The following is a 25,435-nucleotide window of genomic DNA, read 5'->3' on the forward strand; positions in this document are numbered from 1 at the left end:
ATACATAATAAAATATTGTATCAATATTAAATCAATATTAAATTAACAAGGCTTTCTTTTTTTTTCATTCAATAATTTGAATTGATTAAAAAAAATCATCAATTGAACACATAATGGAATGAGAATCAACATTGAAAGGAATAGTTACATGTTTGACCATTCTACAGCATGGCACAGAGCCTACTGGTATAACTGGTGTCACTGTCACTCAGTAGAAGTTTACAGATAAAAACAAATTTCAGAATATGTTAGCTTGACGCTTAAAGTGTAATACATACTTTAAAAAAAAAAATACCAAGCCAGGTCAATTTAACGAGGAAAAGCAAAATAGTAAAAATCAGCCTGGTATATTTTTGTAAAGTTTACATTACACTTTTAGCACCAAGTTCTCGTCTGTAAATCTTTACTGAGTGTGATTTGTCTATATTTGATATTTTATTGAAGTATTAACCAATATTTCCAAATCTTTTTCATTTTCCAAGTCTTAGGAGGTTAAAAAATCAAAGAATTATCCACTTTTCCAAACCTGTTTAATGATATTAAGTATCCTCCAAAGAAAAAAAAATGTTTGTATCACCTCTCCTTAAGGTAAGCTTCTTCTAATATTTCTTGTATTTAAAAATTAATGACATTTTCACAAATCAAAAAGACAATATCACTTAGTGATGGTATAAGTGAAAATAAATTTGACCGTTTTATATTAAAGACTAGGTCAAGGTCATTTCTTTTTTCCTGGACATTAATAATAAAAAAATTACTGTTCCCAATTATGCTACCCCTACTTGTATTTCAAAAGATTAAATGTTTTTCTTTTGCCATAGAAGGCCTATAAGATAAAACTACCAAATTGACATACATAAATAAATTAAATAAATTGGATATTGGCTTATCCAAATTTTCTCTACTTTTCTTAGTTTTTTAGGATATATTATTATTTTTATTTGCTTCTTATATTTATTTTTTTTTATCATTTTAAGCCGAGGTCACGTGACCCCGTCTATTAGTTTACTGTCCTAGACCTCAAAACGGAAGCCGCGGGGAGAACACATAAATTAAATCTACGCTATAAGAATGAGTTCAGAAATTGTTTTGATCGAAATGCAAACATTCTGTATCAAACTGAAGTAAGTGATATGAACTTTTTTTACTCAAATTAATGAAGCATTTTGAAAATTTAAAGCTGAGAATATTAATTATTCGGACAATTCAAAATGGTTTCTAGACTTTATAATTATTGAATTTTCTACTTCAAAGTAAATAAAAAACGTTAAGATATGCTATTGACAGTTTTGAATTTAGTATTTTAATAAAAAAGTAATTAAGTTGTTATCAAAACTATTACAAAAGTCACATTTGTGAAATCTAGCATTAAGATTTTTTTAATCTCGTATTTCAGTACTGTCTCAGTACTTTGATTACATATTGTAAAGTTGTCACATAAAGATAAAAAATGATACAGAAACGAAAAGTTTTAAATAGCTAACACAGTACTAGTTTTATGAAAAATTATATTAATTTGATATATTTAGGAAAATAAGTCCCTTATTTTTAATTAAACTTACAATTAAAAAATTTCTCCAAGTCTTTGATTGTGTAAAAATTATACCTTAATTCATTGTTATATAATTGATTATGAGAAAAAGAAAAGATTTTTTCAAACACCACCTTTCCTCCAAAAATATAGTCCCTGCTAGTTTTCGAACGCGGTTTAGCCCTTCTTTTTGAGAATATGACAATTCGAAAAAATTTATATGACTTCCTGTGTTCTAATTATTTTTTTCTACACGCTTTTGGTGTTTGCTAAAATACATATCAATGTAATACCTGTAACCGAGGTCCCGTGTTGCAGTAGAGGCTGGAACGAAGAAGATACCTCCCTGGGTGCCGAGTACAGGACAAATTTGCAGCTCTCCACCTTCAAGTGGTGGCATCTCCATATGAATGAAAAATTTCTCGAGAGCTCGAGGGACCTTATATAAATAGCAATCAAACAAACAAACAAACAAACTTAATATATGTCACATATCTAAATGGACATGACCTGAAAATCAAGCATGATATTCCCAAAAATACCTATAAATACTTCAGAGGTAGTCGTGTTTGAATAAGCATCTTTCGTTTAAAAAAGAAACCAATTGGACAAGTTTAATTATTGGATAAAAGTGGATTCAAGAGATGGAACACTGTTAATTATCTTCATCCTACTTTACATTTTTTCCCTATATTTTGTTCATTTTCTTTCAATTTTGGAATATTTCTTTCCCTTTTTATTTAAGTGTAATTATAATTAACTAGTGCAATTTTCACTTCTCATACCAAAAAACGAAGGAAAGTTAAATTTGTTGTTTCAAGAGAGAGAGAGAGAGAGAGAGAGAGAGAGAGAGAGAGAGAGAGAGAGAGAGAGAGAGAGACGTTCTCAATGCTGATTCTGAAAATGTAAACAGTAAATACAACCTCCCTGCTTCTGAATTCTTTTCAATAACCAAAATGTACATCATAATTTCACTTAAGAAATTGTTTTGCTAAGTTTTTTGTTATTTACAAGCAATAAATCATGATCCAGACTTAATTTTTTCGTAAAAATTATCTAGTAGTCACGCAGCTTCTTTGAATTATCTAAGTGATAAAATTTTTACTTCAAACGAAGTTTTAAATTTTTGATATAAAAAAATGAAAATCATGAAACACCTTTCCCAAACATTTCACAAGATTATGTAAAACTAAATAATTCAGATTAAGTCTTTGATTGAATTCCATAAAAATTTAATTAATTGATAAATCAATATCAGCGAAAAACGACTTAACTTTACATGTTTCATAGATTCCCAACACAGAATTCAGATAAAGTCTTTTATTGAATTCCATAAAAACTAAATTTGATGATAAATCAATAGTTCAGCTTTCTTATTTTCAGCGATAAACGACTTAACTTATGAAAACTTTACATATTTTATAGATTCCCAACAACCGATGCTGTGCTATATAATAAACATCTATCTTATACAAGAGGAAATGCTGTCAGGATGAGAGCCTTATATGTTCTTTGTTTAATTTTTTTTCTATGCACTTGTATGGATCCCTAGGTAATTTATCTTTACTTGAAAGCAAAGCTTTTGATAAAGATGCTTTGTTGTCTAGTACCGTAACAGATAGACCGTCCAATGTTCTACGTGACATTCTGAATCAGGAAAGTTTGGAACGATTTTCTATGGTACAAAAAATTTAAAATTTAGTGATGGATGCCATAGACAACAAAACGATAGATATGCTATAAGGACCAAGCTCAGCGAGTTGGCAAAAGAATTACAGGATTTGGAGATTAAGAGCCAAAACATGAAAGAAGAAAATGTTAAACTGAAAGAGAAATTAAATGTAGTGTTCGGAACAATGGATAAGAATAAAAACTTTACAAAAGAAGAAATTCAAAAGCTGAATCAAACGGAGATATCTTTTCTAAGAACCCAAACTTTGGCTATCAAAGACGAAAATCATCAGTTAGCTTTGGACAGTGCAGACATTCAAAAACTGTTTTTTGCTCTGAATAAGACTATTGGTCAACTTGATGTTAATTATAAGACATTGAAAAACAAATTCCATGATGAAATAGAGGCACTGAAGAGAGATATTGCCAAAAATAAGAACAATACTCAAAATATCAACCAAATTCAAAGGGACGTTAGAAATGTTTTACAAACATTGGAAGCAAGCGATCGGAGCACATTGGAGCAAATAAAAACATTAAATGAATAACAATTAATTTTCGCTAAAACTAATCTCCAAAACAGCAAACAAATTGATGATATTAGAAAAGATAGTTTGGCCCATAAAAGCCATGGTCATTCGCTGGCCAGAGAACTTGAGGTTCTGAAGGACCATCTTAATGAACTAAATGGAACTTTGCAAAAAGCGCAACAAACGTCACCATAGGGGTTAGAAAGACAGAGGAGAAGTTAGAAAGGCTCCTTGTTTCTGTGAATGACTCCCTACACGATGTTCGTAAGGATCTCAATGAATCAGATGTCACTTACAACCTGGTGAAAGGTATGTTAAATTTTTCCTCAAAATCTAAAATACTATATCATTTATTAAAAAAACTTGTAAAATGTTATACTAGTACTTTTCTTTTTTTTTTTAACCAAAAAAAAGATAATTAAAAAATACACATTTAAAACGTCGATTCTCAGAATGAACATATGTTTGAAACTGTTCACTTACATTTTAACCGAAAATACTACGTATATATTTCAAGTAATATATGAAAATAACCAAAAGTATTCAAGTTCATTCAAACAATACAAATCAGGAGGAGAACAAACACAGAGCTCTAAACTATCAGAGATGAAGTCGGTGCCATAGAGGAGGGAGCATCCCCTGTCGACCGACCACATTTGCCATATAAATCAAACTATTGTTCTGTGAAATTTGACAATTATTCGAAAAGTGTGCAGATGGTGTCAATATTAATATTTTCAAGATATTCAAGATTTCATCACCATCACATATAAACTTTTTTACGACATTGATATGAGAAGTTTTATTCTTTATGATTAAATGACACTAATCTCATATTACTTGATTTAAATTGAACATGTTTTGTTACCACAGAGGAAACTTAGTAGCATTGTAACGTTACAAATATAAATCAATGAGTTTAATTTTTTTTTTTTACTATTATTTTAGTAGCATTATTTCGTTTGTCAGTATTTAAATTTCTTTTTTATATAGGATCTGCTTTCAAGATCTGCTACACCAAAGCAATCTCTTTTCGCACCGTTTTTATTTTACTCTCTGAAAAGATTTTTATTAATAATCCGTTTCACGACTGACCGTTTATAACATGAAAAATTTTTAAAACTCTAAAAAAATATCTGGAAAATACAATAATGTAAAATTTCCTCTTATAAACATCTTTTTTCCCCTTATTTTGCCCCATTTTATTTGAGAAGTAACTGCTCCTTTTTCCGTGGATTTAATTTTGAAAAATAGTTTGATCTCTTTTAAAATCTAAAACCGAATTATTTAAGCATTCACTATTAAAACAAATGTACATTTTTTATTAAATAGGACGATTAGCAAAGACGTTATGACAGAAGACAACATACCTTTTGAACAGCCTTCGTAAATGTTGTTGATTAATTTATTAATATAAATTAGAACTCATCCCTTATTCGTTGGGTTTAAGTAAATAAAGTTCAAAGAATATTCAAATAAAAAAGAGTTACCTTCTGTAGTGAGCTCTTCACTTGTTTCAAAACCTTTTCGTTTTTTTATAATATTCTAAGACGGTTTGTAAACATGCATATGAATAGGCCCCATGATCATAAAAAAGGTTAAGCTCAAGTAAGAAACTTAACACCGTGTTGACATTATGTACAATGTAGAAGACAAATTATTCAAAATAGACGTAAAAATTAGCATTGCATTAGCTAATGACAAACTTGTATATAGGATTTCAGATTGTCTATTTAATTTTACACTATTGAACAGCGCTTTTCAAGGATGGCCAAAGTTGCAGGGAGATTTTACGAAAATTTCCGAGTTTACAAGGAAGAGATGGAGTATACACATTATCAATAGCCTCTGAAATCAAGTCTGTTTACTGTGATATGACTACAGATGGAGGAGGGTGGACGGTGAGTGTGAGCCTCAGTAGTAAGGTCTGTTTACTGTGATATTAGTACAGATTGAGGAGGGTGGACCGTGAGAGTGAGCCTCAATAGTAAGGTTTGTTTACTGTGACATGAGTCCTGATGGAGGAGGGTGGACGGTGAGTATGAGCCCCAGTAGTAAGGTCTGTTTACTGTGACATGAGTACTGATGGAGGAGGGTGGACGGTGAGTATGAGCCTCAGTAGTAAGGTCTGTTTACTGTGACATGAGTACTGATGGAGGAGGGTGGACGGGGAGTGTGAGCCTCAGTAGTAAGGTCTGTTTACTGTGACATGAGTCCTGATGGAGGAGGGTGGACGGTGAGTATGAGCCCCAGTAGTAAGGTCTGTTTACTGTGACATGAGTACTGATGGAGGAAGGTGGACGGGGAGTGTGAGCCACAGTAGTAAGGTCTGTTTACTGTGACATGAGTAATGATGGAGGAGGGTGGACGATGAGTGAGAGCCTCAATAGTAAGGTCTGTTTACTGTGATATGATTACTGATGGAGGAGGGTGGACGATGAGCGCAACTGGGTAAAAATGCGAAAGATACGGAAAAAGCAAAGTTTATATAACGGGAACGGTTATTAAAAGTTCTTTTTTACTCAAAAAAATATTGAACCCATGCATAGTTGTCAATTTGTTTTTATTGAAGATACAAGATACATTGCATGCTTTTATTGATTTTATTGAGTGTGTTTTTAACTTTGAAAATGAATTATGTTTCAGGCAATACAAAGAAGACAGGACGGATCTACAGACTTTTACCGGACTTGGCGAGATTACAAACAAGGATTTGGGGATCCATCTATAAACTACTGGATTGGTAACATTTTTTTTATCATTTTAGAATTCAGAATAGTAAAACGTTACCTTTTCTCCGCAATCACATTAAAGCGTGGTCTATGGTTTAGCGTAAATAATTAGGACGTAATATTTTATAAAAGTTTAATGATCAGTATGAGTGAAAGGGGATATTTTTAACTTTTAAAAAATATTTTAGGACAAAAGATTGGAGTATGAGCCTTGTCATGAATATCTGACTTTTAATTCAATTTTAACTTCAATAACCTATAAATATTTCCTTTTAGATAATGAAATCATGAATCTTATAGCACTTTATTTACTTCTAAAACAAGCTTGAAAAAGAATTTTTTATGCAACAATTTTCATTTTATTCATCTTTATAAGATTTAAGGTTTTTGGAAGTCTTAGGAAAAGTCTTATAAAAGGAGACATTTGTACCCCATAAAAGGAAATAAAACCCACAGTTTTAGAGAAATAATATTTTCTTGAATCCAGCCTTAGATACCAATTCATGATATGAAATTAGAAGTGATTTGTGGTGTCTTGCATTGATAGCAAAAGCCTTTTACACTATGTATTATGGAATGCACGATGGAAATAAAACACAAATAAATAACAAATAAGAATAAAAATCATGACAGTATCTCTGAATGACTGGATACCTGTCGTCTGTTTTACGTAAGGTATATTTATTGATCAATTAGAAAATGCATTGCTAATATTCTAATTCGTTTTTTTTTCTGCAAAAATATTGGAGACTTGACAATTATCCCTATATAATATGATTAGCTTTAATCTTTATAACTTTAAAGAAATACTGTGAATAAATTAACATGACTTTGTGGATTCAGAGATACTTTTGTGAGTATTTTTGATTACTTAACTGCTAGCTTTATAAACCTAAGGATCGTACTACCTTAAATATCAAAGCATAATGATAGACATTTTCGTTTCTCATATTCTCTTGAAGGAAGTGACGCAATCCAAGAGATGACAAAGAACAAGAACCAAGAACTCCGGTTTGAATTTCAAAGTTTTGATGGCGCTAAAGCATACGCTCACTACTCTTCATTTTATGTCGGCAATGAAGACAGTAAATACAGTGTCACTGTCACTGTGTCGGGGTTTTCAGGAACCGCAGGTGATTATTTTTTCTATTAATTGTTAAACAAACTTCACAACATTGCATGAATTATTTTTTCACTTTATACATTAATAATTTATAATTTAGACGATAAATAAAACAAACTATGCATCATTCTTAGGCAATAAATCTCAACATTATCAATATTCTGATCCAGGTGACAGTTTGATATATCCTCATAATGGTATGAAATTTACAACGAGAGATGAGGATAATGACCACTGGTCCGGTGGTAACTGTGCTGTGTCAAATCACGGAGCCTGGTGGTACAACCGCTGTCACGAATCCAACCTGAACGGAGTGTACGCCAAGTCTGCCGTGACGGGTAGTAGATTTCCGATATGGATTGACTGGAAAAATTATGAAGCACTACGAAAGACGTTGCTCATGATAAGACCCAAAACCTAAATTCACTGCAGATCAGTTCTTGCAAAGAATAATATTAGATTTTCTTTATCGCACAAAGGATATTTGCAACCTTCTGTCATTTTATTTTTTAAGTATGCACTTCAACTTAATTTGTAAATATTTTATTAAAAAAAATCCTTATTCTACTGACTTCTCAAAGATTGAAATTAAAAACGAATTTTACGTTTTTCATTGACAATATCTATTATACATTGATGGGTTCACTCTAAATCAGACATTGAAAAGTTAATGTCATCACATTCTTCATTAATTTTTGTTGTTAAATTAATATTAATGTTTTTTTCTTAAAATACTGTGAGTAGCCAGATATATAACAGATTGCCAAACTTTGTGTTATCTTTTATTTCAAGCTCATTAGACATATTGTGTCGATATATGGATACTAGTATATATAACTATTGTTAATTGACATTTTGCTTTAATGTCGAGTTGGATGGAACAGCAAGTGTTTTCTTCTTTTTCGTAAGTTGTCGCCCGCGTGGCGAAGTGGTTAGAGCGACTGCTCTAGAGTTGCAAAGAAAGGAGTTAAACCCAACGTCGTGGATTTGAATCCCACTGTGGGACGTGGAGACCGGTCATTCGAATTAGACCATATAAACCGTGGTCCCGTTCCGCAGTAGGAGCTTAAACGAAAAAGATCCCTCACTGCTCCATGACCATGTGTGTCAAGTATTGGACACAATTTTATAGACTTGCACTCTTAAAAACAAATAAACATGCTTGTTAATTTTTAAATAATAAATAAAGGTTTCACCAATGAAACATATGGAGAAAAGAACAGTATTCCAGATCCAAAGTCCATAAAGCAATACATTATAGCGACAGAGCAAACACGGACCTCCGAAACATCAGTATAAAATTTCAAATTTCTGTCCCCCCGAATCAAATAAAATATTACATATTTGTGTCAGAATTAGCGAGGTTTATGTACATGTGGGATTTAACTTTGTTTTCATTAGGATACCTAAGAATATTTTCTGTCTTCAATTATCAGTCCTGTTCTGAGAGCTATTAGTTATAAACAGTCTGATAATTCGTTTTATATCAGGCTGGTAATGGCATCGGACTGATGTATAATGGAATTTTTCTTTTATTAACTCTGTAACTTTATGGAATCATTTTGTTTATTCCTCGCGTGATTATTAAGCTAAACTTTATCATTGATAACTGGAAGATTATATGGTAATTTAAGGGTATTAATGTTATCATTGTATAACTACCAAAAATAGGGACTTGTTGTATATAATTCTGTATATATTAAAAAAGGAAGGTCATGTGGTCATCTAGGGATATTGGGGTACACTGTAAAAATTGCCAAAATCAAATCCTCGCTTAAAATTCTGCGTAAGTTATACGGTATATTGGAAAAAGGAAGGTCATGTGGTGATCTAGGGGTATTTAAGTAATCATTGGATAACCTAGTGTTTCCAGACCTTCCACATACTGATCATGTATACAGTGTCTGTATATAAAGCCTGTAAATCATCACCTCTCTTTTAAGTGCAGTTCAAATTTTAAATGTTTGACATATTTAACATAAGATTTATACATTTGACCTTACTAAACATCTTGATTTACATAAGAATTAAAAGTACTAATTTTCGCGTATTTTCTTGTTTTTTGAAAAGCATTACAACTGTATATTATCTACTAATTAGTAAGGTTTTAGTCACTTTGTATATAGCAGTTAATATGTCGTTTATCTACCTAGAAATTCCCTGTGATTGCTATTTTCAGAAAAGGGAATTTTTACATTGCTATAACAATTCTTATTAAGTACAGATGATACAAACAAATATTTTAATTGGAAGAGTCTTAATATCTTGGCACAAGTTTAAAAAAGTGGATAACTTTTAGAATTTTTTCTCCAAAGAACTGGAAAATGAAATAGACTTGGAAATTATTAGTAACATTTCAATAAAGAAACAAATATAGACAAAACACTCAGTTAAGGTTTACAGTTGAAAACAAATTTCAGAATGTGTAACCTTGGTTCAAAAAGTGTAACATAAATTTAAGAAAAGTATACCCCCAGATAGCAAGACATAGTTGGGCCAACGTTGGCCCAATTTTTTTTTCCAACGTTGGCCCACTGTTGGTAACCTTACGTTGGCCCACGGCAATTTTGCTCATCGGCCCAACGTTGGTCCAACATGTTGGCATATGTAGGTATAATTGTATGACAACTAACAGCCAACCTTAATAACTGTTTGGTTAGGTTGGCCCAACGTTGGCCCTATGTTGAAATGTCAGATGGCATATTGTTGGGCCAATGTAGTTTTTAGTGTATGCCAACTAACAGTCAACCTTAACAACTGGTTGGTTAGGTTGGCCCAATGTTGACCATTTTTTTACAGTGTCAGATGGCAAATTGTTGGGCCAGCGTAGTTATTACATAGAAACATTTGCAATTGGTTAAGTGATTCTTTACATAAACCTATTTTATGACTGTTTAAAATAATTAATACACAATTCAATCTGCATTCCTAATGCATACATGGACATGTTCAATGAAAACATTACTAATGATTCACTGTGATAATATTTTATATACATCAATTCAATCATAATTTACAGAATAAATTTTAAAATAGACAATAGAGGTAAATTATGAAAAATTATCAATTAAAAGTTCTTAATCAGGGCTCACTTCCTTTATTATAGTCCTTTTGTTGTATTCCCGCTCTTTTTCCGTCCCTTCGTCCCCTCCCGTTTTCTTCATCTTGATCTTTGTCATACGGACTCATACTTTATACACTTTTTTATGCATGGTCTTCGATTTCATTGTTATTTATATGTACCGCCAGAACATTTGTTTTCCTTGCAGTCTCTGACTGAATTTCTTTGTTACAATTGTGTCTGTAATAGACAGTTAAGAATTAGATAGATAGAAACAACTTAAAAGATGTTATTTAACCTTAACTTACAGTGCTTGTGTGCAAAAGCATGACAAGAATGAATTCCGAATCAAATTTAACAGTCAACCTGAATAAATAAGAATAAATATACTTACATCGCTTCTAAATGCAGCTGTATAGCAAGTGTATAATCCACAAATTTAAAGTTCACTTCTTCTTGCTTGCCCTGCATTATCATCACCTGTGAGCAATTGAATCTGACAGCTCACTCCACAGATTGGTCACGTGATAGCGAACTTTTGTTTCAATTAATTATAAAGCTGTGTCATTTTGATTTATGTATATGTAGGCTTCATTCACATCCTGTTCCTGAGAACGTATTCAGTCTTCTCTAAATACAACGCTCATGGAAAAATTCATAATTTCATGGGTTTTATTTCAAATAAATAATCATGCATGTGCACAATTCAAAAAATATAATAAAACACTCTTTGGTGCTGTGATCACTTAAGTTAAAATGTAAAAATGTTGAATATATCAGATCTAAACAAAAACAGTCATCCAATTAAAAGCATGGACATAGAATGTCAGCTCAGCAGCTAAAATTGACACCATCTTTAGTTGGCAGTATAGTAATTGGGCCAGCGTTTGCCCAATATAAATATCCCATCTTTGAAACACCTAAACAAAAGAACACTCGTGCTAACATCGGGCCAACATACTACAATGTATTATCAAATTGATAAGACATTTTTTGAGGGTGTATTACAAACATTGGGCCAATATACTACTACCCATTTGATAAGACACTTTCTTTAAGGGTGTATGACAAACATTGGGCCAACGTTGGGCCAACATACTACTATCAACTTGATAAGACGCATTCTTTATGGGTGTATTACAAACATCGGGCCAACGTTGGGCCAACATACTACTACCAACTTTAAAAGACACTTTCTTTAAGGGTGTATTACAAACATTGGGCCAACGTTGGGCCAACATACTACTACCAACTTTAAAAGACACTTTCTTTAAGGGTGTATTACAAACATCGGGCCAACGTTGGGCCAACATACTACTACCAACTTTAAAAGACACTTTCTTTAAGGGTGTATTACAAATATCGGGCCAACGTTGGGCCAACATACTACTACCAACTTTAAAAGACACTTTCTTTAAGGGTGTATTACAAACATCGGGCCAACGTTGGGCCAACATACTACTGCCAACTTTAAAAGACACTTTCTTTAAGGGTGTATTTCAAACATTGGGCCAACGTTGGGCCAACATACTACTACCAACTTTAAAAGACACTTTCTTTAAGAGTGTATTACAAACAGTGGGCCAACGTTGGGCCAACATCAAAATCCCTCCTTCCTTGGGAAGTAATGTGTTTGGAAGTTGCTAACGTTGGACCAACGTTGGGCCAACATAGGAATTCGGTCATGGTCGAGAAGGTTGGCATGGTGACATTGGTCCAACGTTGGCCCAACGTTGTTTCCCCAACGCCAACCATACAACCTTTTGCCAATGTTGGCCCAACATAGTCTAGCTATCTGGGCCAAATCAGGTGAATTTTATGAGGAAAAACAAAATTACAAAAAATCAGCCCATGTGATATTGCTGATTTTAAGTCTCTTCCAAAGACAAACATTGTTTATATCATCTGTCCTTAACACGCACCGTTATCGTGAAATTCAAATATACTGCAAATTTACTTATTAATACGTATATATACTGATGTATATTTTTTTATTAAATGGTTTTATTTAAGAAATCAAATATTTATTAATTCCATGGTCATATTTAAATCAAATTATTTATCATCAGAAACAAGAAACCTTTTTGGATTTAACTCTCACAAATGTTCAAAATTATCATCAACTGCTGTCTCTAATGTAGAAATTAAACTGTGCAGTTTTATAGCTAATCAAGTATATGAATAAGTCTGTTCTCCGCATTTTCGTTTTTTTTTTGAGAGAGAGAGAGAGAATTGTTCTCGAAGCTTTTCGAGAAAACGTAAAAATAAACAAGGCCTCCTTCCTTCTGATTTCTTTTTGAATTCCCAAATGATACATCATATTTAATCTTTCCGAACTGTTATCCTAATTTGTGATTTTAAATTTACAAGCAATCAATTAAGATTCCGACTTATGAATTAGTTGTCACGTAGCTTATTTTGAAATAACTAAGAGATAAGGTTTCACTTCAAACGAAGTTGTAATTTTTCATATATGAAAATAATCATGAAATACCTTTCCCAACCATTTCAATAGATTGTCAAGAAGTACATCATTAAGATAAAGTTTTTGATTAAATTCCATAAAAATTAAATTTTCTGATAAATCAATATTTCAGCTTTTATATTTTCAGCGATAAACGACTTATAACTTATGAAAACCTTTTATATTTCCTAGATAACCAACAACCAGTTCTGCGCTATATAATAAACAGTTCTCTTATACATCAGGAAATACCAACAGGATGAGAGCTGTACAACTACTTTGTTTAATTTTCTCGATATACATGCATGGAATCTTTGGCCATTTATCTTTACTTGAAAGCCAAAAGAATGCATTATTGTCTATTATTATTTTTCACTATGTATTATAGAATACACGATGGAAATAAAACACAAATAAATAACAAATAAGTATAAAAATCATGACAGTATCTCTGAATTACTGGATACCTGTCGTTTTTTACGTAAGGTATATTTATTGATCAATTTGCAATTGGAAAATGCATTGCTAATATTCTAATTTGTTTTTTTTTTCTGCAAAAATATTGGAGACTTGACAATTATCTCTATATAATATGATTAGCTTTAATCTTAAACTTTAAAGAAATACTGTGAATAAATTAACATAACTCTGTGGATTCAGAGATACTTTTGTGAGTATTTTTGATTTCTTGACTGCTAGCTTTATAAACATAAGGATCGTACTACCTTAAATATCAAAGCATAATGATAGACATTTTCGTTTCTCATATTCTCTTGAAGGAAGTGACGCAATCCAAGAGATAACAAAGAAAAAGAACCAAGAACTCCGGTTTAAACTTCAAAGTTTTGATGGCGCTAAAGCATACGCTCAATACTCTTCATTTTATGTCGGCAATGAAGATAGTAAATACAGACTCACTGTGTCGGGGTTTTCAGGAACCGCAGGTAATTATTTTTTCTATTAATTGTTGGACAAACTTCACAACATTGCATGAATTATTTTTACGCTTTATACATGATTTAGACGATAACTAAAACAAACTATGCATCATTCTTAGGCAATAAATCTCAACATTATCAATATTCTGATCCAGGTGACAGTTTGATCTATCGTCATAATGGTATGAAATTTACAACGAGAGATGAGGATAATGATCACTGGTCCGGTGGTAACTGTGCTGTGTCTAATCACGGAGCCTGGTGGTACAACCGCTGTCACGAATCCAACCTGAATGGAGAATACGCCATGTCTGCCGTGACTGGTAATAGATTTCCGATATGGATTGACTGGAAAAATTATGAAGCACTACGAAAGACTTTGCTCATGATAAGACCCAAAACCTAAATTCACTGCATGATCAGTTCTTGCAAAGAATGATATTAGATTTTCTTTTATCGCACAAAGGATATTTGCAACATTCTGTCATTTTATTTTCTAAGTATGCACTTCAACTTAATTTGTAAATATTTTATTTAAAAAAAATCCTTATTCTACTGACTCCTCGAAGATTGAAATTAAAAACGAATTTTACGTTTTCCGTTGACAATATCTATTATACTTTGATGGGTTCACTATAAATCAGACATTGAAAAGTTAATGTCATCACATTTTTCATTAATCTTTGTTGTTAAATTAATATTAATGTTTTTTTCTTAAAATACTGTGAGTAGCCAGATATATAATGGATTGTTAAACTTTGTGTAATCTTTTATTTCAAGCTCATTAGACATATTGTGTCGATATATGGATACTGGTATATGTAACTATTGTGAATTGACATTATATCCTCGTTACCTTTAATGTCGAGTTGGATGCAACAGCAAGTGTTTTCTTCTTCTTCTTATGTTGTCGCCCGCGTGGCGAAGTGGTTAGAGCGACTGCTCTAGAGTCGCAAAGAAAGGAGTTAAACCCAACGTCGTGGGTTTGAATCCCATTGTGGGACGTGGAGACCGGTCATTCGAATTAGACCATATAAACCGTGGTCCCGTTCCGCAGTAGGAGCTTGAACGAAAAAGATCCCTCACTGCTCCATGACCCTGTGTGTCAAGTATAGGACACAATTTTGAGCTCTCAACCGGCACCAATTTCGTTGAAGTTATCATTTTTTAAGTTTTCATAGTGTCTGGTTGAAGAAAAAGCTAAACCCCGAAGGGAATTTCTGAAACAAACAAGGTGATCCCTCCCTGAAATTCTTTAGATTAGACGTTGGTATTATATCCTTTCAACAAAATAAATGTTTGAAATGGCTGGATGTTTTAATAATATCTACTTTGAACCAGATGACAAAATTTAGATCTCTTGAAGTATTAAGGCATTTGAAAACTTTTGCGATCCTCATGAAATCTTCAAAATGATTTTATAACATTATTTCATGCCGTTGACAAAGAAACAATACAGCATTTGGTCACACAAATATGTTCTTTTCAATGTGATTGCAGAATTTAAATAGAATTGCAACACTTTCAGAAAATGCAATGTATGTAAAAAAAACATTTATAAACTAAACTAAGAATTTTTACTTGGCTATGCTCTTGTGCTACATTATTTAGTGAAAATTTTTTTTGATGACTAAATGCTGCAAGTAAATATGCAAAAATCACGTGACTGCGGCTTCACGTGACAAGTCTAAATATAAATTAAATATGTAGTTATTAACCATAATTACAGTTATCCGATGTAAATGATGTACTAAAAAATAATTGCTATCGAGATCTCGATTAAAAAGACATTTTTGATTAAAAAAAATTGTCGATATTTCCATTGCACATTTTAACTGTACTGTGAAATTTCGCCATCTGATTCAAAGTAAATGATAAATCCAGTCTGTTTTTACATCATTGACGGCTGCTTATTCAATAAAAATGGAAATCGTCAATTTACTTAACTTGTCATTGGTAATTTGGAAAATTATTTTGTTAAAATTCATTCTAATTGTACACACAAACACTCTAAAGTTGACATTAAAAAGAGTTTTGCCTGCTAGACGCCAAGGAGCAAAGTAGATTTTAAAACCATTGATGCATTTTCACTTTATAATAAATTCCACTTTAACAACAGATTATCTGGCTAAGGAACCATGAATATTAATTTTGGAAGCAACGTCATTACTCACCATTACTATGCATTAGATAAAAAAAACAAATGGAACTTAAAACCCACAACTTCTTTATTAGTATAATACATTAAAAATCAATTTATAAATAAAGTCTGAAAATCACTTTTAATTATATTGACCTTTTCATTTTCTAAAGATATTTAATCCAATTCTTAAAATAGTTTCCATCCTGCAAATGACGACCTTCCTACGTGGTCACTAATGATATTTCCATTATTCCATGAAGAAGGTGTCCTGACATAGACGTCATCTCCTTTATTGACGTGCGCCACAACAACCCCTGTTCCAACGTATGAACCCGTGGAAACACTGACATGAACTATTCCAAGTTCATCCGTATTCACCATCAACTGTGTTGAGTGATAACTACCACTATTAAGTCTGATCGTCCACGAAAACACATAAACCCCGCTTTCAGGCACTATAAATACTCCGGTGGTGGAATGATAGCCATTTCCAAAGTTGGTTTTCACGACATCAAACGACAAGGGATGCTGTATAGTTATTGTTGGTGTGTTTTTCGACATATAGGCATAGAAGGCAATAGGATAACTCATGTGAGAAGGATATGGGTTGTTGTTACAGGGGAAAGCAATCGCTCTGAAATAATTAAACAATAAATTTGATTGTAATCTTAAAACTAAAACCTCCAAAAATGAACTTCTGAAGCAAAACAAATTGCTTTAAGGATGTATAAATAATAAATTTATTGGAACTTAATATTTATCGCAGGGGCTGTTGTATGATTAATTTTGTCGGAACTCGATACATCAGCTTTAACAGATCACTTCCTTATAGTGTTGAAAAAAAAGAAAAGTTTTTCACGATATGTGTTTTCGTAATGTTTTAAAGCAAAAAAATTAACTTATTTTTATGAGCAATGTTTGGTTATGACTTTGCTTGTGAAATGAAAAAAATGAAAATAAAATGAAGTATATGGGAAATAAAGAAATATTTTTAATATTATTTCTGAAAACAAAGTAAATATAGAAAATAAAGAAATATTTTTAAAATTATTTCTGAAAACAAAGTAACATTATGATATCAGCTTGAAATTCTAAAGATGTTTTTATGCGTCCGGATCGATAGATCCGAGGTGTATATTGTTTTGTCCTGTCTGTTTGTCTGTTTGTCTGTTTATTTGTTTGTCTGTTTGTCTGCCTGTCTCTTGTCAACTTTAACCTTCGCCATAACTTGTGAACCCTGCGAGATAGAGACTTCATATTTGGTATGCATACTCCACCAATAAAGCTCTTCCAAAGGAAATCCTGACCTTGACTGTGACTTATATTCTAAAAATAGCTTTTTAGAACTTTCACCATAACTTTTGAACCATAAGAGATAGAGACTTCATATTTGGTATGCTTACTTCACTAATTAAGCTCTTCCAAATGACATCAAGGTCAATGACCTTATGACCCTGACTGTGATTTATCTGCTAAAAATATTTTTTGAACTTTCTTGCTGCCGGGCGCATAGTGTTTTTATGCGCCCGGATCGAAATATTCGGCACGTATATTGTTTCTAGCCTGTCTGTCTGTCTGATTGTCTGTTTGTCTGCAAACTTTAACCTTCGCCATTAATTTTGAACCATGAATAGTTGAGACTTCATATTTGGTATGCAAACTTTACTAATTAAGTTTTTTTCAAATGACATCTAGGTCAATGACCTTGTGATCTTGACTGTGACCTATATACTAAAAATATTTCTTTTCTAAAAACTTTAACCTTCGCTATAACTTTAGAGCCATTAAAGATAGAGACTTCGTATTTCGTATGCATACACAACTTAAGGTAGGACCAAATAGATAGGTCAAATTTTTCCTCAAATTCAATTTTTCTGAAACTTTGATATTTTGTTCTTAGATACAAAATATCTCTTTATATAAGAATTTTTTTTTTTGCCAAGAATCAAACATTGCAAAATCGAAATAAGTCTTTCATTTTATACTATTTTAAAATTTGTTTATGTCTCTTTTTACACCAAAGGATAATTTGCCAAATAGAAAATTTAAACAGAAAATAGACACTATTTGCTTATGGTAGCGACGTGCTTTTCTTCTTATAGGGAAATTAAAAAGGTTATAATTTGATATAAGTTTATAATAAGTTGATGAAAGAAAGAATATTAGCAGTCTCGTTTAAAGTAGTCATTTTGTAAATTCTTTGGACGATTCAATGATGATAGCAGATAGTTCTCCTTGTGTTTCACCTTTACAACAGTTACTATTTTTGTTAAAGATAAGGGCTTGATAAACCATTGTCCAATATAGATATAGATTTGTTTGTGGGGATTTTTAGGAAAATAAGAAATCAATTATAGTTAGTGAACATTGAATTCTTAGAGGATAAGCATTAAACAGATAAGCACATTAAAATATTTTTTACTTGTTTAATCATACGATCTTGAATTTTTGAAGAAAAAAAAACTATTTTAATAATGAAAATAGGCCTTTGTTTGCATAAAAAAAATAAACTAGTATTCTCTGCATTCTCCACCACTTAGATCTACTTTTTCAGACCGGTCATGGTAGCCTAGTGGTAGAGCGTTCGCTTCGTGATCGGGAGGCCCGGGTTGGATTCTCGATCGCGGCGCCGCGTCATACCTAAGACGTAAACAAAGGTAGTGACTGTTCCTTCGCCAAGCGCTCGGCACTAGAAGTGAAAGTCACGGGTCTTTCGGATATGACCTTTAAAACGTAGGTCCCGTGTCACGGTAGGCGCTGGCACGATAAAGAACTCTCACTGCTCAATGGCCCTGAGTGCCGAGTATAGGTCTAGATTTGAAGCCCTTCACCGGCATGCGGTGACGTCTCCATATGAGTGAAAAATTCTCAAGAGGGACGTTAAACAATATACAATCAATCAATCAATCTACTTTTTCAGCAGGGACGGAAAAACGGTTCAATTATTATAATCTAAGTTTGTTAACACCAAATAAGGTTGGCATAAAAAATACGGAGATAACGAACAGTATTCCAGGTCAGCAGTCCATAAAACAAGGCAAAATAGGACCAGAGCAAACATGGACCTCCAGAGTATAAGATGTTGGATCAAGTGACATGAATAAGTGAGCATCCATTGCTAAACTGTCACACCTGCCGTTTGCTCCTTGTCCTGATCGGGAAATAATGGAAAAACCCGTCGTCAATTCAGTGTATAAAAATTGGCCTAACAATAAGAATGAAAAACTTCAGTTAACATTTGACTCAATGATAAATTGTATTTGCTGACAAGGACGTTTTTCTACGTTTATAAGGACTTGAAATGATAAGGTCATTACTTGTTTATTTATTAGAATAGACAGCAAGTTGTCAGTTATAAGATATGGGTTAAAGACGTGCTGCAAAGTGCAAAGGTTAAGGTAAACAAGCTTAAGATAAGAGTAACCTATAAATTATAAGACATTTCATACCTTTTATCAGTCGTAGGGAAGATCTGGAAATGTTGATTTTACCAAGTCTTCTGTTCTATCAGCAAATCTGTTTTGCTTTTGAATACACTGATGAACTCCACTCGAATAGGGTCGCCCTGTTAGAGAGGACTATTGGAAAAGAACAGATGAATTCAGTGCATAGAGAATTTCAGTCAATGAGAGTGGAGGAAAAAACAGATATTCCACATCCAGACTTCAGTAAAACAGATAATAAACCACGTATTCAAGAAACTGAATTACACACACCAGAGAAAGACACGTACGATTCAAAACTTAAAACTTGTGATGATCGTATTCTGACTTTAGAAAGAACTGTTCGTGAATTATCCAAGCTTCAGAAAAACGATATTCAACATATTCATAATCTTGAAGCAAGACTTGATGAGCAGGAAAAAATCATTTCATATTTAAGAAAGCACATATCAGAAAATGAAATTAATGTTCAAACATTTCAAAATGAAAAAATGAAAACTAAGGATATAGAAATTAAAGGATCTGATGCATCTCTATCTGATGAATCTGGAATATCTAAAATCCGAAAGACAAATTTAAAGGAGAAAAACAGTCATTCCAAAGCAAATATCGACAAAAGTAAGACAATATCTTCCATTTTATTCTAATAGATTAATAGTAGGGTATACATTAATCAGAAGTGGGATCTGGTGCAATAGAGGACTGAGAAATCTACCTACTGGTCAGATCCGTCGTATGCTCCCTGCATGCCCGGAAAGTAAAATGGTAAAATCCGAACCATTTCAGTGTGTAAATACTGTAGATCCCTTAATCTTCGCGACACCTTATTTTCGCGAGATAGTCATTGACTCTTGATTAGCGAGACAAAATTTTCATGAATTGTGGTCATTGTTCTATGTAACCGTAAGGAATTCTCTTATACGCGGGAATGAAATTTTCGCGAGCATACCGTCTAGCGTGATTACGCAAAAAAAAAGTGATTTACAGTAATGACCTTAGAATTAGAAAAAACTTTCTTCTCTTAAGCTTCTAATCAACTGAGATATATGTAAACTCCTTTGCAGGTGATAAGGATATGTTGCTGTATAGTAAGTGAACTTTGTTACATTGACAAGTCAACTCCTTCATCATTAAGTTTCGTTGAAAGGTTACCAATAACGTTTTTAATTTTATTTCTAGGAAATTTTAAATATGAAACAGATGAGTCAGACTCTGTGGTATATTTTTTTCTAAAGCTCACTGACGCCGTATGAATGAAAAGAGCAATTGTGAATTTGAAATGAGTCCTTGATATGCCAAAATGTTGAGGTGTCACAGCAAGTGTTCTCTTCTTCTTTAGTGTAAGACTTTGAGTATATTCTGCTTCATATGAATACAAAAGTTGGCCTACTAAAAACGGGCGCAACTGGTACCCACGCGAACTCTGACAAATTGGTGAAAGGCAAAACATTGAATGTTACAGTGAAATGTCTTAATCACCTATTAATTATTCTTCAAAACAAGATGTGTTTGTGAAACACTATCCGCCCGGAGGCAACAAGGTTAAAGAAAAATAGTTTTAGCATAAAGGTCACAGTCCAAAATGCTATTTTTTGCATATATGACACAGTCAAGGTAACAAGGTCATTGTCCATTGCGTCATGTGGAAGGGCTCATTCTGTGGAGTATGTATGCGGAATATTAAGGCTCTATCTTTCTTCGTTCAAATGTTATGTAGAAAGTTAAAGTTTGACGACAAAAAACTATATTTAGTAAATAGGTCACAGTCAAGATCTCAAGGTCATTGACAATGGTGTCATTTTAAAGAACTTATCAAGGTAGGACAAAACACCCGTGGATTCTATTTTAACCCATTTCCTAAAAAGTACTGGAGGAAAAAAGAATAATATTACTATATTGACAACTATGAATGATTCCTGAAAGAAAATAATAAATTCTGGCATATTTGCGTTATATTTTGTGAAAAAATCAGAGAAACCTATATATTGGTCACTTGGGAGCTTACATTTTGGAATGTGTTTACGCTATCTAAGTGCAATAAACAAGAATGTAACAGTCTGTTATAAAATGCAGTGAAACTTTTGCTCCATAAATAATAGAGGGGTAATATTTGGACACATATATAAGGAGTCTCCATTCTTTATGTACTACAAAGGTCAAGGTCATATCAAGGGGTCAAAGGTCAAACTTTGATGGAGATATATTAAATTAAGTTCTTAAACAGGGGAGTATATGCTGACTTCAAAGCACTGATTATTTTCATAAGTAATGACGCCATATGTACGTAATGACGTCACAAACATGACGTAAATTTCAGTTTTTTTATGAATTTTACAGAAAAATGTACATATTTCGTCGATATTTTGAGTAAAAGTCACCGAGCGCATGTGTGTTCAGGATCAATATTTTGATATAATGTGTAGAATGATAATATCAATGACATATGTCAATATTGTTCCTGAACAAACTTGCGCTCTATAAATTTTAAAGCTAAAATTGTTGAAATTTTGTCCATTTTGTCCTCTTTCTGAAAAAGAATATAAAATCGAACTAGTTTGTGACGTCATAAAACAAAAATTGTGAATACATTGCTTTGACACTATAATATTTTCTGTTAATTTATATTTCTCATACAATTTAATATTGAATTCAGCACATTTTAGGAAGTTTTCAAAATCTGACTTGTGGGGGCAAATATATGCAATATACCGCACATAGTTCTTTACTCAATTTACTCAAATTTTCACGAAAATGAGACTTGAAGTTAAAAATATTTGCATAGATTAATAAGGATGGTTTCAGAGAGACAGAACTTTGAACACAATAGAAGGTTTACAATTTCTGAATATTCTAGTAATTTATTATTTGCATCATTTTCAATGAAATTAGGCCAAAAAATATATACCAATCCAGGCATCGATATTTTTGTTTGTATCATTCTTCCTTAATAGAGGTATTTCGTTTTAGCAATGTTTGATTCTCAGCAAATATACTCTTATGCCATTTCAAATTTTAGAAAAGAATTATGCACTCAAATAAATTTTATTTGAAAGCTTTGGGGAAGATAAAGACTCGCTAAGTGCCATCTAATTGCCTAAATGTTTCCTTTTTCTGAATAGTTACCGGTTCTTGACCACTTTCAATTGCTATCTGCAAAACACTTCCTGATAATTTTGCAGTCTATGTGTATTAGATTGGTGACAGTTTATGAAGATTGATGGCTGTTTTATTGCTCTTGAAAAAGCTCTATAGAATTATCATACAACCGCTTTGTCCATTCTCAGGGCGACCAGGATCCAATGGTGGAAAGACTACCAGTATCTTATTGTTCTCACACCTCGTGTCTGGTGTTTTTGTCATCATTGGAATCAATGCAGTGGAACAGGCGTATTCAGACAAAGCTAAAACAAGAGCGTGGGTCGCAATGATGATATCTGTTTCTCTTGGATTGATATCTCTGATTATTCTCATCGTGTCTGGTTGCAGAAGAAGACTCACCACCGAAGGACACATCCAACACAAACTTGCCGATCCATCTCTGAAACTCAGAATAATTTTCCTCTGGATATTTGGACTAGCAGTTATGGTACATGTTTCCATCTATGCTGCTATTTATATAGAATGCATCGTTTTGTTTTCCTTAAGAACAGCTGAAATGATTCTTTCAATGATGAGTAATGTGATTCTACTACTTTTTCTTTTGATTGAGTTGAGTTTTATATCATATTACCAAAGCAAAACGATTATAAAAAACTTCCTCGTGAACATTTCAAGTATTTTTATTCTTGTGGCAAACTTCGTCATCTGGTTCAATATAGTTATTAGCAATATTTCTGTATTTCAACTTGCAAACAACACTGTCCCTAGATATAGCAATGAGTCTTATTGTTTCCGAACATCCAACATACAACATGGATTAGCAGAGCAATTATCACCTATCTTATTACCAATGAGAATGGAGTTTTGTATCCTTGGCTCAAGTTTTATTATTTCATTTTTGGGTTTGCCATTTGACAGTGCAACGAATGACTCTAATAGTCAAAGAAATCAAAATTTAAAAGAAACCATAAATTATACATTAGATCTTCACGAAAGAAAACTGCATCAAATGGGACGAAATATTTGTGTAGCATTATGTGGAGTTTTCATCAATTTACCAATACTTTTTGCAACTGTATTGCTCGTGTTTGCATACAACTGGAATAGTGATGGTCTTATTCTCCTACTCCAAATTGGCGAGTGTGTGAGCACGTTTAGCGGTATTCTAACTGTTTATATATGTAGTTATCATCTAAACAAAAACTTCAGCTACTCTACTAGACAATCAAAATTGACCACCAATGAATATATCCTAATTCTAACTTCCTCTGGTATGGTGACTTACTACATGTTTGGATTAGTGACCGCTTTTTCAAATCACTCCACTCCGCTAAAAATGTTTCTTTGCAGTCGTTTATTTTTTCTGATTGATACTTTTCTGCAAACACACCTTTTAATCAAAGTCAGGCGCTATCCCACGAAGGGAAAATCTTCAAATCTTATTTCCTCTGGCGGAATTATTCTGATGTCGACCAATCTTATTCACTGGTTTCTAAATTCTTATAACCAGCAAAGATTTCACAAAGAATTAGAGCCCGGGCTCGTTGGATGGGAAAGCTGGCTGTATATACAAAATATACTTGTTCCGTTGATGTTATTCTATAGGTTTTACTCGGGTATCAGTGCATACTCTTTGTATTATATGTTCAAGCCAAAACATTGAGACAATTTATCATTTAACATGTTAAAAAAATGTGCAATTTCTACAGACTGAGCATAATCTTGAGCATAATTCTAGATTAATTGATTTTTCACCTTTTTTATTTTTATTTGATTGCTTTGGATATGATAAACTTAAAGAAAGTGAGCATTTCACCAATTCCTACGCTCCTTATAATGTCATCGTTTATTTATAAGCGAATACTAGAATCGAATGTTTACTGACACTTTCCCTATCAATTGCTTAGGCAATTCAATTTCTTTTTTGCAAATATTCGTTCAAAGAGGATGCTTACTTTTTCTGTTTATCTGATCCAATCTTCCATATTTCTAAAGAGTAGTTGTTTGGCATGTTATTTTAAAAAAAAAATCAAATATCCACCTAGACCAGGCATTAATTATGACTGTAATCATTTTATAACCGGTTCCATCTACAATGACAGGGGATTTCAATTTTATGATCGCATTCAGAGACAAAGGGAATAAATACTCTAGCAATACCTTAGTCATAGCTTTATTATTAATGAACTGATATATTGTTTTAATTATATAATAGAGAGAGGGGGAGCATCTACAGGAGAATGTTTCACTAATAAGACAATATGATAATTTTTCCTTATTTTAACTTGGCAGTTATTACTCCTAGCCATGTAGTTTTGTTTCTGTGCTTCATCTAAGCGAGAAGGAGGTATATAGACTTTTTTTCTATATTTGTATTTATCTATGATCTGCTATTTATAAAAATAACGAACGGTTCCTTCCTTCCTCATGTTTGTACAACAACTTAAAAAACATAAAAGTGTTAAAGGAAACCCTGTCTGTATTTTTTATCCTAGTGTTATTGATATTTGAATTTTTATTGGTATTTCCTCATACGATTTCATCTACGTGGAGCAGTTATTAGAACGTTTACCCTAGAAGCACGCGGTAAGAATGGAACCTTATGTCATGGGTTCGACTCCACTCTGTGACACAGAGAACAGATCCTTCTGATGAGACCACATAGACTGAGGTTCCTTGTAGTTATTTAACCCCTTCACC

General features: G+C 32.6%; 3 protein-coding genes across 3 annotated transcripts in view; all 3 read left to right on the top strand.

Moving 5' to 3' along the window:
* Positions 1–25,435, top strand: part of LOC134258314 (fibrinogen C domain-containing protein 1-B-like) — a 125,912-nt gene that overhangs the window by 15,065 nt on the left and 85,412 nt on the right. The gene's annotated exons all lie outside the window — the stretch shown is intronic.
* Positions 5,793–7,575, top strand: LOC134258312 (ficolin-1-like; the record flags this gene model as incomplete). Its single annotated transcript, XM_062740839.1, has 3 exons — positions 5,793–5,834; positions 6,379–6,475; positions 7,427–7,575. Coding segments are annotated over exons 1-3 (273 nt in total), but the record flags the coding sequence as incomplete, so codon positions are not given.
* On the top strand, positions 19,672–24,509 carry LOC134258313 (uncharacterized). Its single transcript, XM_062740840.1, has 2 exons — positions 19,672–19,954; positions 22,921–24,509. Exons 1-2 carry the CDS (start codon positions 19,672–19,674, stop codon positions 24,396–24,398), a joined length of 1,761 nt encoding a protein of 586 aa, XP_062596824.1. The 3' UTR covers positions 24,399–24,509.

The sequence above is a fragment of the Saccostrea cucullata genome, unplaced genomic scaffold (assembly GCF_032062105.1).
Source record: "Saccostrea cucullata isolate Sc308-1 unplaced genomic scaffold, CSIRO_AGI_Scuc_v1 ctg11159, whole genome shotgun sequence".
NCBI classification, from domain to species: Eukaryota; Metazoa; Mollusca; class Bivalvia; order Ostreida; family Ostreidae; genus Saccostrea; species Saccostrea cuccullata.